General features: G+C 39.9%; 1 protein-coding gene across 1 annotated transcript; it reads right to left on the bottom strand.

Annotated features, from left to right (window-relative positions):
* Positions 1-13,221: 13,221 nt before the first annotated feature.
* Positions 13,222-13,849, bottom strand: LOC137241784 (small ribosomal subunit protein eS7-like). The gene has a single exon (XM_067769188.1). It carries the CDS (start codon positions 13,847-13,849, stop codon positions 13,277-13,279), a length of 573 nt encoding a protein of 190 aa, XP_067625289.1. The 3' UTR covers positions 13,222-13,276.
* Positions 13,850-15,002: the final 1,153 nt, after the last annotated feature.

Here is a 15,002-nt window from a genome sequence, read left to right as displayed (position 1 = left end):
TATTTTTGCGATATTTTTACACAAACCTTACCCTGGCGATCCAATCGCTGAACAAATCGGTCTTAGCGGTGTTCCTTCTTTATGAATCTTCGAGAGCCCATAAATTCTTGATGGTAGCGCCGTACTTGTAGTGAGCTCATTTCTCTCCATCTTTGTAATCAATTCCTTTTTAAACAATTTTTCGACTAAACAGTTATTCCTATTTTGTAATCGCCATGGGGTCTTGTCTTTGCACTCTGTATATCGTCAAGTCGTTTAAAATATTCTGCATTTTATTGTGGTAATCTTCTGTTTTCATTGCAACTGTCTTATTTCCTTTATCCGACATTATAATTTTAATGTTTTTATTTTATATATTTATGTTATTATTTGGTTAATTGATTGTATGTTTTTAATTGGTATACCCTGGAGATGGTTACTGTGGAGTAACCGAAATATATTGGTATAAAAATCAATTGCGGTTTTATTAAGACCAGACCTCGAGCCAGCAGAAAAGAAGTGTATTATATATAACAAAGGTCGCCAAAACCTTCAAAAAAAAAAAAAAGAAAAGGAAAATAATAACACCTGGACAACTATGACATATACTGGGAAGCAACATATAAATTGGCAAACTTTTTTAAAAAATGCAATATTCACACAGCGTTCAAAACATCGAAAAATCTAGGACGAAAACTAAGAACTAACACAAACTCAGAGGATCCGTTTAGCAGCCACAGCGTATACAAGCTTTCCTGCGGATGCAAACACAGTTACATATGACAAACAGAATGGCGAATAAGAACGAGGTTCAGAGAACACATTACAGATTACAACAAAAAAACACGGAATCCAAACATTATACCAGAGTCCAAATTCGCGAATCACATGTTTGAACAAGAATGTTCCCCAGCAAGTATCCATAAAACAGCCAGGGTCCTTCACATACAAGCAAAAGGCCGTCGTCTGAACGTACTCGAAAACATCGAAACCTACAAACAGGAAACATTCCACGGTAGAATAATAAACGAACATTTAAACGCAATTTCTGACACAATATTTTAGCCTTCAAAACTTGTTTATAAGAAACAAATTAATCACACAGCTCCACCAGACAAGCACACAACTACAAGTAAACACAAAACAATAAACGCACTAAATCAACAAACCCTCAAAGAAGGTCAAATAACTAGGATTACTGACTTTTGCCTACCTCAGTCAGCCGCACAAGTCGATCAGTAAAAACCACCCTAGGTTTTGGATGAACACACAGCACATACACATGAATATATACTCACATCCACTTTGACAATACCTCCTCATGTACCCGCGAACTATAAATACAAGCAACAGAACAGAACGAAAATCGACACTGATAATGGCACAATGTCGAAACCTGTTTGTCTCGAAACAAAATTTGGCAATGGATGAGGGAAAATATTTTCAATATACATTTTAAAAATTGCTCCTACCTTAAAAAACCCCATACTAATAATGTGCGTTTTAGCTTGAGACCGCAATCAACGGTTATTTTAAGTACATTTTAGAACTATTGTTTAAGATGTGAGAATAAGGTTGGTTCTTAAATGTATCGCAAATTTTCATCGAACAAAATGTGTATTGGGATTTGTGAACTCAGAAATCCATATCTACATACAAACCCATATACATATATATGTAGTACATATTATGTATCCATGTATGCCCACTAAGGCCGTGTTTTTCAGTGCGAGTTTAAACTCCAGTTGAAGTTGACTAGAGTTTAACTCTACCACTTCCGCCTCTTAAGCTGAGATGAGCAGCAAATATTTTTAGTCAACTTTAACTAGAGTTTAAGCTCGCACTGAAAAACCAGGCATTAGTTTTTATCACCTCCTTATATTGCTCCTAAAACCATTGTCATTTGTTCGTTAAAACAATTAATTTTTAATTTCAGTTGTCCTCCGTTCTTTCGATGTATGAACATACTCGTATTTACATACAACATAGTTTGACAGCTGAGTAGGTGTCTAAAAACTTTAAAGACAAAAGAACATTTGTTTTTGAACACCGTAAATAATGTGCACACATATGAATGGTGACATAAGGTCAACGGCTATAAGGCCATAGACATAAGACCGTCGACCTTATGGCCACAAGATGAATTGGTCTTATGCCCACTTCAATTGACCGTAAGGTCAATTGACTTTATAGCCTTTTTAAATTGGATATAAACAAACAAGCTCAGAGGAATTCGACGATTAGTTGACATAGTTCATATTTCAAAGAAATCTTCCTCTGACATATTTTTAATCAATTTTTTCACTGGAATGGATCCGAAGTATAGCGGAAGCAGGCTGACATTCTGGAATAAAATTCCTTAATATTCATTAGGCCTTTACTTTAACAAGTTCGTCTTATTTCAAATAAATCCAGTTTTTTTTTTTGATAAAATGAAACCAGAATATAGGAAAGGACATGTCGCATACTATTCCTTCGGAACCCATTTAAGTATTTGAACTTTAATAATTCCGTCTTCTTAGATTTGACTACTTTTACACTCAAACGCTTCGCAAAACTTTTACTGGTCTGCACCTCTTGCACTTTTCATTCTATTGAAATATTGCGAAAATAATAAAAAGTAACTGTTAATTCACCAGTTGTCAACATTTTAAGGCCTGCAGGTAAGACATAAAATAAATAATTCACCTTTTGTCCTTTATGACCATTTCAAAAAATAACGATGGCCGTAATATCAATATCAAATCCCATTTGATTTTGAGAGTTGAGTATGACCTCATTGTTAATATGCTAAACAACGCTTTCCAGTTATATACACTTTTTAAGCTAAAAAAAATTTAGGTGACCCTTATTAAATTCGTTATAAATTTCATCACGTTCAAACAGCTTTGACCCCTCGAACTCAACCTGTATCGATAGTAACAGTCTGTAAGAAGTGTATGAATTGACAAGTGAACCTGTCCAACCTTCGATCCGTGAACTAATGCCGTTTTTCATTTCACAATATGTGAACTACGGACAACGCGTACTCACTAAATCCAAAATATATTATTATTTTTATAAATAGTTGGCGAGCATAATTTTTATCGCTTTTGTGAAAGTAATTTCCGAACCGTGATCGTTTGTTACGATTCCATATCTGATAGTTTCAGAATGAAACGAGACTCAAAAAAAGAAAAATTCGATTAGTTTCTAAAATAATTATATACAAACTATTTTTAAATATTGTAACGAATTTAGGGAAACTCCGCTTATTTTACACCTTCTACTAACGTTCGTATTGCTAAACTGTTGAATAAATAACTATCATATTCTGTATTGCAAAATGGTCTTTCGTTTCGTTCGAGCCCTTGCATAACATGTGACAGAACAGTATCTTCTAGATGACAATTCTTTAGGTGTCCCTTGTCCCATTCATCCGTACATGTTATATTCATTAGCCGGACATCTATAATGTCTTCTTTAGCCTCAGCTTTTGAACAGTTTTGCCATTCCAATCTACATGGTCGGCGTGACATTGCTTCAGCATTTCCATCGGTACTATCTTTTCGATGCTCAATGGAAAAGTCATAGCTTTGTAGTCGCTCGATCCACCGTGCCAATTGTCCTTCTGGAACGGAACTGCAAACGCTATTTTAACGCTGCGTGATCTGTCCTGACGCGGAATCGCTACCCGTAGAGATACTTCTGAAAATGTTTAATGCACTCTACCAATGCCAACAGCTCTCTCCGTGTAACGCAATAGTTCATCTCTGGTTTTCCTATTGAACGCCTGTAATATGCAACTACCTTCTCCTGTCCATCGACCAGTTGTGATAAAACGCCTCCTATAGCATATCCGCTCGCATCTCTACCTAGAATATACGTTGCTCCTGGAATCGGATATGCCAACATTGGGGCAGTGCACAATGTTTATAAAGCCACTTCTTGCTCCTTCTTCCATTCAAAAGCTTTATTTTTATACTCGTTGAGCAGAGCTCACAGAGTATATTAACTTTGATTGGATAACGGTTGGTTGTACAGGTATAAAGGAATCGAGATAGATATAGACTTCCATATATCAAAATCATCACTATCGAACAAAAATTTGATTGAGCCATGTCCGTCCGTCCGTCCGTCCGTCCATTAACACGATAATTTGAGTAAATTTTAAGGTATCTTGACGAAATTTGGTATGTAGGTTCCTGGGCACTCATCTCAGATCGCTATTTAAAATGAACGATAACGGACTATAACCACGCCCACTTTTTTGATATCGAAAATTTCGAAAAATTGACAAAGTGCGATAATTCATTACCAAAGATGGATAAAGCGATGAATCTTGGTAGGTGGGTTGAACTTATGACGCAGAATAGAAAACAATTAAAATTTTGGACAATGGGCGTGGCACCGCCCACTTTTAAAAGAAGGTAATTTAGAAGTTTTGCAAGCTGTAATTTGGCAGTCGTTGAAGATATCATGATAAAATTTGGCAGGAGCTTTACTTGTATTACTATATGTGTGCTTTATAAAAATTAGCAAAATCGGAGAATGACCACGCCCACTTAAAAAAAAATTTTTTTTAAAGTGAAATTTTAAAAAAAAAATTTAATATCTTTACAGTATATAAGTAAATTATGTCAACATTCAACACCAGTAATGACATGGTGCAACAAAACACAAAAACAAAAGAAAATTTAAAAATGGGCGTGGCTCCGCCCTTTTTCATTTGATTTGCCTAGGATATATTTAATGCAATAAGTCGAACAAATATTTACCAATCCTTGTGAAATTGGGTAGGCGCTTAGATTCTAGGACAATAACTGTTTTCTGTGAAAAGGGCGAAATCGGTGGAAGCCACGCCCAGTTTTTATACATAGTATATCGCCTGTCCTTCCGCTCGGCCGTTGACACGATAACTTGAGCAAAAATCGATATATCTTTACTAAACTCAGTCTACATAATTATCTGAACACACTTTGTATTTGTATAAAAAATGGCCGAACTCCGACTATGACCACGCCCACTTTTTCGATTTCGAAAATTACGAAAAATAAAAAAAATGCCATAATTCTATACCAGATACGAAAAAAGGGATGAAAGATGGTAATTTCATTGATTTATTGACGCAAAATATAACTTTAGAAAAAAACTTTGTAAAATGGGTGTGACACCTACCATATTAAGTAGAAGAAAATGTAAAAGTTCTGCAGGGCGAAATCGAAAGCCCTTGGAATCATGGCAGGAATACTGTTCGTGGTATTACATATATAAATAAATTAGCGGTACCCGACAGATGATGTTCTGGGTCACCCTGGTCCACATTTTGGTCGAAATCTCGTAAACGCCTTCACACATACAACTACAACCACTCCCTTTTAAAATTGTTATTAATACTTTTAATTTGACACCCATATTGTACAAACACATTATAGAGTCACCCCTGGTCCACCTTTATGGCGATATATCGAAAAGGCGTCCACCTATAGAACTAAGGCCCACTCCCTTTTAAAATACTCATTATCGCCTTTCGTTTGATACTCATAATGTACAAACGCATTCTAGAGTCAACCCTGGTCCACCTTTATATCGATATCCCGAAAAGGCGTCCACTTATAGCACTAAGGCCCACTTCCTCTTAAAATACTCATTAACACCTTTCATTTGATACCCATATCGTACAAACAAATTCTAGAGTCACCCCTAGTCCACCTTTATATCGATGTTTCGAAAAGGCGTCCACCCATAGAACTAAGGCCCACTCCCTTTTAAAATACTCATTAACACCTTTTGTTTGATATCCATATTGTATAAACGCATTCTAGAGTCATCCCTGATCCACCTTTATGGCGATATCTCGAAAAGGCGTCCACCTATAAAACTAAGGCCCACTCCCTTTTAAAATACCCATTAACACCTTCATTTGATACCCATATCGTACAAACTACTTCTAGAGTCACCCTGGTCCACCTTTATAACAATGTTTCGAAAAGGCGTCCACCCATAGAACTAAGGCCCACTCCCTTTTAAAATACTCATTAACACCTTTCGTTTGATACCCATATTGTATAAACGCATTTTAGAGTCATCCCTGGTCCACCTCTATGGCGATATCTCGAAAAGTCGTCCACCTATAGAACTAAGGCCCACTCCCTTTTAAAATACTCATTAACACCTCTCATTTGATACCCATATCGTACAAACAAATTCTAGAGTCACCCCTGGTCCACCTTTATATCGATATTTCGAAAAGGCGTCCACCCATAGAACTAAGGCCCACTCCCTTTTAAAATATTCATTAACACCTTTCATTTGATAACCATATCGTAAACAAATTCTAAAGTCACCCCTGGTCCACCTTTATGGCGAAACTCAAAAAGGCGTCCACCTATAGAAATAAGGCCCACTCCCTTTTAAAACACTCATTAACACCTTTCATTTGATACCCATATCGTAAAAACAAATTCTAGAGTCGCCCCTGGTCCACCTTTATATCGATATTTCGAAAATTCGTCCAATTATAGAACTAAGGCCCACGCCCTTTTAAAATATTCATTAACACCTTTCATTTGATACCCATATCGTACAAACAACACATTCCAGGTTTACCCTAGGTTCAGTTTCCTACATGGTGGTTTTCCCTTATTTTGTCTCCATAGCTCTCAACTGAGTATGTATTGTTCGGTTACACCCGAACTTAGCCTTCCTTACTTGTTTCTTGTAAGCTCATGGAGGCTATGGGCTACGCTGGAAAAGTTTGGTACAAACCGGCGGTAATATGTGCATAGCCCAAGGAAACTTCTTAATTCATGCAAATTCTGTGGTGTTGGCCAATCCTTTACAGCTTCTATCTTTTCATTCGCAGTGCATATGCCCTCTGTCGTTATTTTATGACCCAAGTAACTAACTTGCTTTTTGAACAGAGAACACTTTTTGGACTAAGTTTCAGATCAGCACCAGCTATTCTTTGGAAAACCTCCTCCAAGTTCTTCAGATGTTCTTCGAAGTTCTTTCCCAATACGATGATGTCGTCTAGGTACACTAGGCATGTTTTCCAATGTAGTCCTTTCAGTACCTTATCCATGAGCCTTTCAAATGGAGCTGGTGCATTACATAGTCCAAAAGGCATCACTGTAAATTGCCAAAGACCATCACCGACACTGAGGCTGTTTTCTCTTTGGCTTCCTCCTTCACTTCCACTTGCCAGTAGCTACTTTTCAAGTGCAGTGTGGAAAACCATTTCATACCAGAGAGCGAGTCCAGAGTGTCGTCAATTCTCTGCAATGGGTAGCTATCCTTTTTCGTGACGTCGTTTAACTTGCGGTAGTCCACGCAAAACCTCATCTTCCCATCCTTCTTCTTCACAAGTACCACCAGTGAACTCCATGGACTGATGGTTCGATGACGCCGCTATCGCTCATTTCTTTTACGATTTTACTCACAACTTCCTGCTTCTCCAGGGGAACACTGCGAAGAGCTTGACGGATGGGCCTCGCATCTCCAGTGTCAATTTGATGTTTCACAACATTGGTGCAGCCTGGTTTGGAGCCATCTTGGTCAAATATGTTGGCGTACTTTAGGAGCAGTTGTTTTGCCTTACTCTGATAGCCTTCCTCCAGTCCCTCCGTCCATGCCGTGATGTCATTTGAAAGATTAGTGTTGCTGATTGAAACGTGTTCCTGGAGCTGCTCACAGTTAATAACTACCTCAGCCTCTTGGCATCTTCCCAATATAGCTTCTTTGGTCAGTTTGATTGATGACTTGAACTCATTGAGTACTCTTACCGGAATACGTCCATCTAGTTTTTTCATAGTCAGGGTTTTTCCTACAAGTATGTTCGGTGTTGGTTTGTTTGCTGCCTCGAAAACCCACAATTTGTTTGTCCCACAATCTCCATCAGCCTTTGCCCAGAGGACTGCTTCGGATTTTGGTGGTATGTTCTGATTCTCTTCCACCAGCACCTGTTTACTGCTGTAGCCTCTCTCGGAGCCGAAATTAAGTGGCACATCCATGTTCTTATATCGCATCGTCTTGCTTTGCATATCGATCTTGATGTCTTGGTCGATTAAGAAGTCCACTCCAATTGTAATTTCATCAACATACTTTGCCACTATAAAATTGTGTAGTACCGTGACGTTCCCAATTGCTACTTCACATGCTACTTCTCCAATTACTTGGGTGTCCTCTCCGTGGCTGTACGTAATCTTACTCCAAGCAATGGTCTTATCTTCTTGTTGACTAAATCTGATCGAATGATGGAATGAGATGCACCTGTTCTACAGCCAGTAAACGTTCCTTTCCATCCATATGTCCTCCGACATTAAGATTGCTTGACCGTCTTCCAATTTGCGAGATAGAGATTATGGGGTATTAAATTACGGCAGCCAGCTGTCGCCCCTTGCGCCTGACTCGCTTTAGTTTAGCAATTGAGTGGACATGGGGATTTGCTCATCTCCTTCTCTGCGTTTACGGTACTGCAATGACGTGCAATGGGCCCTGGCTTTCCACACTTACTGCATTTGAGGGCACCATCGTTTTTCTGCTGCGTTCCTTTTAATGCTTCTAAAATTGTGTCTACCCAGTCTGGCCTTTCCACTTCCATGCGATGAGCTTACTCAAAAGTCAGGCAGTTTCCGCAGTTTCCTGAGTTAGTGCATGGGATGTTGTTTCAGAAAATGTTTGCTTTGGGCTTGCGTATGTAGCTCGCTTTGTTTCGACGTCCCGTATGCCATTTATAAAACCCTGAATCTTTAACCTTTCACTATATTCCACAGGTTCGTCTGCATTTGCAAGATGAGGTAATCTTTCAATGTCTGAAGCAAACTCCTGCAAAGTCTCGTTAGATTTTTAATAGCGGTTTTGCTATTCTATTTGATAGATTTTTTACCTGTGTTCGCTTCCGTAACGTCGTTCTACAGCAGCCATCAATGCTTCATAATTGTTCCGCTCTCCTTCGGGAATCAGCTGTAGGATTTCGGCTGCTCTCCCATTCAACGCTACGAATAGAGCTGCAACTTTATCTTCAGAATTCCAGTTGTTCACTGTTGCGGTCTTCTCAAACTGAAGCTTAAATTCCTGGAAAGGAACAGAACCCTTAATGGATGGTGTTTTACCTTTGGATTACTCGCTGAAACTGCTGGGCCATTTAGTTGCAACTCCTGTATACGACCTCTCAATGTTTCAATCTCGGCATCAATTTTGTCTTGGAGTTGTAAAATTTTTGTATCTTGCGCCTCCAACTTCGAGGAAATATCTCCTTCTTGCTCTTCCAGTTGAGCAGAGATCTGCGAAGATATCTGTGATGAAATTTGCGCCGACATTTCGGATATTCGTTCCTCTTGGGCTTCAATCTTAGATGTAATCTTTGTCGACATTTCTGAAATACGCGTTTCTTGTGCTGCCATCTTGCATGTTATACGATTCTCCTGGGATTATAGTTGTGTTTCCATCTTGGATGTTATACATAGGTGTCTCCTGTGATTCCAGTTGAGATTCCATTGTCGATGTTTGAGAAGATATTGCAGCCAAAATCATGTTCAAGTATGTGCTCGTAACTGCCTGCGATGCTTCGTTTTTCTCTTAAATTTTTGTTGTTGTCTCCGTAGCGTTTCGTAGTCGTGCCCGAAGTTCGAGTATATTTCCGGTTGTATTCAATCCACGGCTCTCCAACTCCTTCTTCAGTTGCTGGATCCTCAATTCACTCAACTTTGCCATGTCCAAATTGTATTCGCAATCTTCGGAATTTATTCAACAATTCCTCTTCTGGCACCAATTGTAACGAATCTAGTACAATTCCGCTTATTTGCAACCTTCTACTAACGTTCCTGTCGTTAAACTGTTGAATAAATAATTCCAATATTCAATAATGAAAAATGGTCTTTATTAGAGTACTTCACAATAACTCTTATACTTCGCAACCAATAGCGTGCTTAAACCAAAACTGATTCTCTTGCCGCAGCTGGGGCAGCTTTTATACTCTTCGGTTTCCTCGTTGGCATATTTCTAGAATTTACTAGTTCCTTCCGGCGGCCACCGTGGTGTGATGGTAGCGTGCTCCGCCTATCACACCGTATGCCTCGGGTTCAACTCCCGGGCAAAGCAACATCAAAATTTTAGAAATAAGGTTTTTCAATTAGAAGAAAATTTTTCTAAGCGGGGTCGCCCCTCGGCAGTGTTTGGCAAGCGCTCCGGGTGTATTTCTGCCATGAAAAGCTCTCAGTGAAAACTCATCTGCCTTGCAGATGCCGTTCGGAGTCGGCATAAAACATGTAGGTCCCGTCCGGCCAATTTGTAGGGAAAATCAAGAGGAGCACGACGCAAATTGGAAGAGAAGCTCGGCCTTAGATCTCTTCGGAGGTTATCGCGCCTTACATTTATTTTTTTATTTATTTATTTACTAGTTCCTTCTAGAATTTACTAGTTCGCTGAAGATTCCATACTTTTGTGAGTACCTCAGAAAAATGCATGTGTATGTGTGAGAGCTACTTTGTTGATGATTGCATAATTTTGTGAAAATCTCTCCGCTGCTGTATGTACATATGTGTAGACAAAATGATGTATTTGTTTATGTAGATACAAGTGACTGCTTAGTATCGGCTTAGAGATGGTAGTATCCCTTAGTGTTGCTAATATTCGTCACAATATATACATATACATATTATGGGTTTAAAGAGTATTATTTGTCAGTCCACAATTTCAGAGCTATTGTGATTTAAAAATTTAAATTGGATCGCGAATCTTGAAACTGAATACGGGCCCCGATTTAATTGATGGATGTTGTTGTTGTAGTAGTTGTTGTAGCATTCCTTCGTCCATCCAATAAGTGCGGCTAATTTTGATAAATATCCTCTAAGCGGGATCCGAGGAAACTTGCGGTTTCAACAGGTCGGGCCCGAGATATAGGAGTGTTAGAGGCGTTCCTTTCACATTGCAATTGAAAAGAGCGGGCATACATTGGGTATGTAGGATTGATGCTGGATAAGTTGGAGCTTAACCTATTACCCTATACAGATCGAAGTTGAGCCAGAGTGACGCGCGTCTCCGTGGGGAGGCTGCTTTCTTCAACTGTGAGTTTAGGGTATTTATCCATGAGAATGGGGTTCACCGCGCAATCTCTGGCACAGTGTTCCGACGCCTTTTAATAGATATCTTTGAGGGCCTTATCATACTCCTTTTTTCATACGGCTGAATTCTTAAGTGCCCGTTTTCTTCATAGGAAACGACAACATAAGTTCTTGGGAGGCGGGGCCTCTTTTATCAGATATCTGTTGGGATACGCGAGCTGCTGGGTTTTTTGAATATACTCTCTGTTCAGTATCTCATTTCTCACCTTCATGAGGAGTACTCTCGCCTCATTGTGTAGATGGTATTCTGGAGACATAAAAAGACATCCTTTGACGATTCTGAGCGCGGTGTTTTGACACGTCAGCATTTTCCCCCAGTTTGTTGCTTTTATGCACGGTGACCGTATTGGGGACGCGTAGCATACAAACGCCCAGCCAATTGCTTTAGAGGTGGTTATGAGTCTTTCTCTATCTTTGTCCCAAGTGCTGCTGGCAAGAGGCTTGAGGTTTTTGCTAAGGCTCTGGAATTTAGGTACAATTTCGGCTGCATGCTCGCCAAAATGTAGGTCATGATCGAACGCCACACCCAGCACTTTTAGGTGCAGAACAGTCGGTAGCATATTGCCATCGACGTGGATCCAATATTGCCCACATTTGCCCCATCCACGTTGTAAATAACGTCCCCGAAGATTTGGTCGGTGACAGTGCCAAATATCGCCTGGTAAAGGAATAGGAAATAATATGGTGTAAGCCGTTAATTTAATAGCAAAGGTTATTCATGGAAGGTAAGGAAGTTTCGCTGTGTAAGGGTTAGACAAAATTGGGTATAGGACAACACCATATGATGAATTCTTCTGGGTTTTAACGTTGCATTCCTGAACTGCACCAATGCCTGCCGACCACACAAATAATTTGCAGTGCACCCTTTTAGCAGTAACGTGCTCTGATTGACTGTATCAAAGACTTTTGATAAGTCTAGCGCTACAAGTACTATTCTATGGTGAGGTTTTTGGTGCGATATAGAATTTATCTGTGTGTTGATGACGTTTAGCGGGATGGTGGTGCTATGTTATTCACGGAAGCCATGCTTATGATTGGCGAGTCACAGCTTTTCAGTTAAATAAGGAAGCAGGGCGGCTTCAATTGTCCGGGCTTCTGGCGACAGGAGAGATATCGGGCGATATGAGTCTCCTACGTTAGCTAGATTCCCAGGCTTTAGTAGCGGTACCACCCTCGCCATTTTCCATTTTTCAGGGATGACGAAAATGGAAAGAGAGAGGTTGAAGACGAGCGCCAGATATTTTAATCTCTCAAGGCCAAGCTGTTTAAGCATTGGCATGGCAATCCCGAGAAGGCCTACTGCTTTGAATGGTTTAGCAAGTTCGATGTTTTCTCCAACCACTTTTGAGAATATGGTAATAGGGGAAGGGCTGTGTTTACGCTTGTGTGCGCGTCTATTTGTCAACCATGGAATGCGTTACATATGTCAGCAAAACGCGCTCAACCATTTCTTCGCATCCGATAGCTCCTTATCTCCAAAAGTGGTAGATCAAAATTTACCTATACCCGTAGAGAGGTTACATTTCTCTAGGTGCTCTCCCATTTCTCCCGTTGTCTGATGCGCAGGTTTATGTCCCTAATTTGAAGGTCGTCTAAGTTTTGCTGTCTCACAAATTGGCGATCTCTCGCGAAAGGTGCGGTCTGCGTTGGAAAATGTGGGCGGATTTCCGGAAATTCTTCCAGCGGGAATGAAACAAGCTGACGCGGGGCACGAATCCGATATTCAAATAGTCATATTTTTCACAGTTATTTCCATACGAATTTATGAACAAGACAAGTACAATTCAGTTCGGGAATTAAAACAGTTGTGTGATGGAAAGACAATAATATGAATTTAAAACAACTTAAATTGTGTTCCAAAAACCATTCATCCCATACTTAATCGTTTTTAAAATGAACTTTCTGACAATACTGCCAAAACTCGCAATAACGTATTTACACATTCACATTTAAAAGCGAACACTTTGTAATTTTGGGACAGGGTGACTCGTGTCTTCCTTGGTGATGTACTTTCTTCTTCTGCAAGAGTATGATATTATATATTGATAACAGGGTTTACCGGGCGTGTACTGACAAAAACGTTTACCGATTACTTTTTTTTCTTTTTACTTTTTATCAAATACGTTGTGAAAACGTTTCTGATTTCAGAATTATTTATCATTCCCCCTTATCCGTACAGGCAAAAACTTAAACACTCAAAAGTTATCTGGATATTCGAAAGTCCCATCCCGTCCAGTAAGTTTTTTGTACACAGACGTAAAGGTGTCAACTTTGTGTTCAATGGTGGTTTGTTGGTTTTTATCCAAATGCACCTTAATCAATTGTGAACCGTCCAGTTTAACGCGGATGCGTTTTCCAACGCTTCCCACTGGGAATACTAAATCTTCCAAAATAGCATCATAGATAGCGGTCAAGGTACGTGGTCGCGGTCTCTTTTGCTTTAATGGGTTTCTTGCTTTACCTGTAGGTTTAGGTAGGAGTTTGCGTTCACCAACAACAACCACATGCTTGCCAGAGAATTTCTTCTCTAACTCACGCACCAAAATTATTTGGATTTTTTGGAACGTCTTTTGTTGTGGGATTGGTACATAGATGATGACAGCCTTTTTGCTGCCGAACTCAATCTCGCGAGCACGAGTGATGTGCAAGTCCCTCAGATGGGGTGTTAAGTCACGGTTGGCCTCAAGCTCCAACAACTTCTGGGCAATAGACTTCTCAAAGTCATCAGGTTCAGCACCGTCTGGCTTGATTACCTTGTTGCTGATCATCTTTAAATACTTAAGTATGTAATTTCAGCGAGCATTTGAAAGCATCACAAATAACTACATATATGGAGATGTTCTCTTAACCCCCGTGAAGACGGTGCTAGATCAAGCCGTTGTTTGCTAGGGTGTCCTGGTTTGTGACCGTTTAGCAAAAACTGCCTGTGTAGCATTTCGTTTTATTCTTTAATGTTGAGCTCTTTTCCCTCACTATGTAGGTGGTGTTTAGGAGTCATAAGGAGACATCCCATGGCAGTTTTGATTGCAACATTTTGACAGGCCTGCAGCCTTTTCCAATATGTATTTTTAAGACCGCGCGACCAAAATGGTGATGCACAAGAGCACATGAACGGCCGGCCAATTGCATTGTACGTGGTAGCAACGTTTCTTTATCCTTTCCCAAGGTGTTGCCGGCAAGCGAGTTGAGGATTTTGTTGCAGCTTTGTACTTTAGACATAATTTCGGTACCATGCGCCTTGAAGGTGAGAGTATTATCGAACGGTGGTAATGACAGTTATCGGCTTAAATATTCAACGTGCTGCATCTCTTTCCCACGTCGATGATGGCATTCAAAATTGGGCTCTTGTAGCCGTAGCCACCACCTTGCTATTCGAGGTGAGCGGTATTGTTGCTTTAGTTGTTGACACTGCCTGGCAGCCCGTTATAATGATGAATTGCATCCAATTCAAAGCTTTCATACTTCTTTTCTGCGTCACCTCATTGCCGACTGAAAAATTACACCATCCGTATCTTCCTGCAACAGCATGCCTGCCAGCCTGAGGGTGCTTGCATCGGTGTGCACCTCATTGCGTCTCTTGATGTCATATGCAACTATGACTGGCTTACTGAAAATCGCTGACTTCAATTGCTGGAACGCCTCTTCTTGCTTCTGCTTCCTTATGAATGATGTGCCGTTTTTGAGAAGCTTGGTTAATGACTCTGCTATGCATCTATGTATACCGTTTCACAAAGAAAGAATCGTGGCACTTCCGTAGCTGATTTTGGTCGGGAGAACTTCTCAATTATTTCGGTTTTATCTCTTCCTGGATGTATACCAGTGGCGTAGTTAGATTTTCTTGCGCCCGGTGCAAAATATTTTTTTGCCGCTTCTTCAAATGACTTTGTTATTATACTCTAAGATGTTGATGATCATAGATGG

The sequence above is a fragment of the Eurosta solidaginis genome, chromosome 1 (assembly GCF_040869045.1).
Source record: "Eurosta solidaginis isolate ZX-2024a chromosome 1, ASM4086904v1, whole genome shotgun sequence".
Taxonomy (NCBI): Eukaryota; Metazoa; Arthropoda; class Insecta; order Diptera; family Tephritidae; genus Eurosta; species Eurosta solidaginis.
The sequence above is the reverse complement of the archived record's forward strand: the minus strand, read 5'-3'. Positions and strand labels throughout refer to the sequence as shown.

What these genes read in the sequence shown, in the direction of transcription:
- LOC137241784 (XM_067769188.1), bottom strand. Translation starts at nt 13,849, where the DNA reads ATGATCAGCAACAAGGTAATCAAGCCAGACGGTGCTGAACCTGATGAC.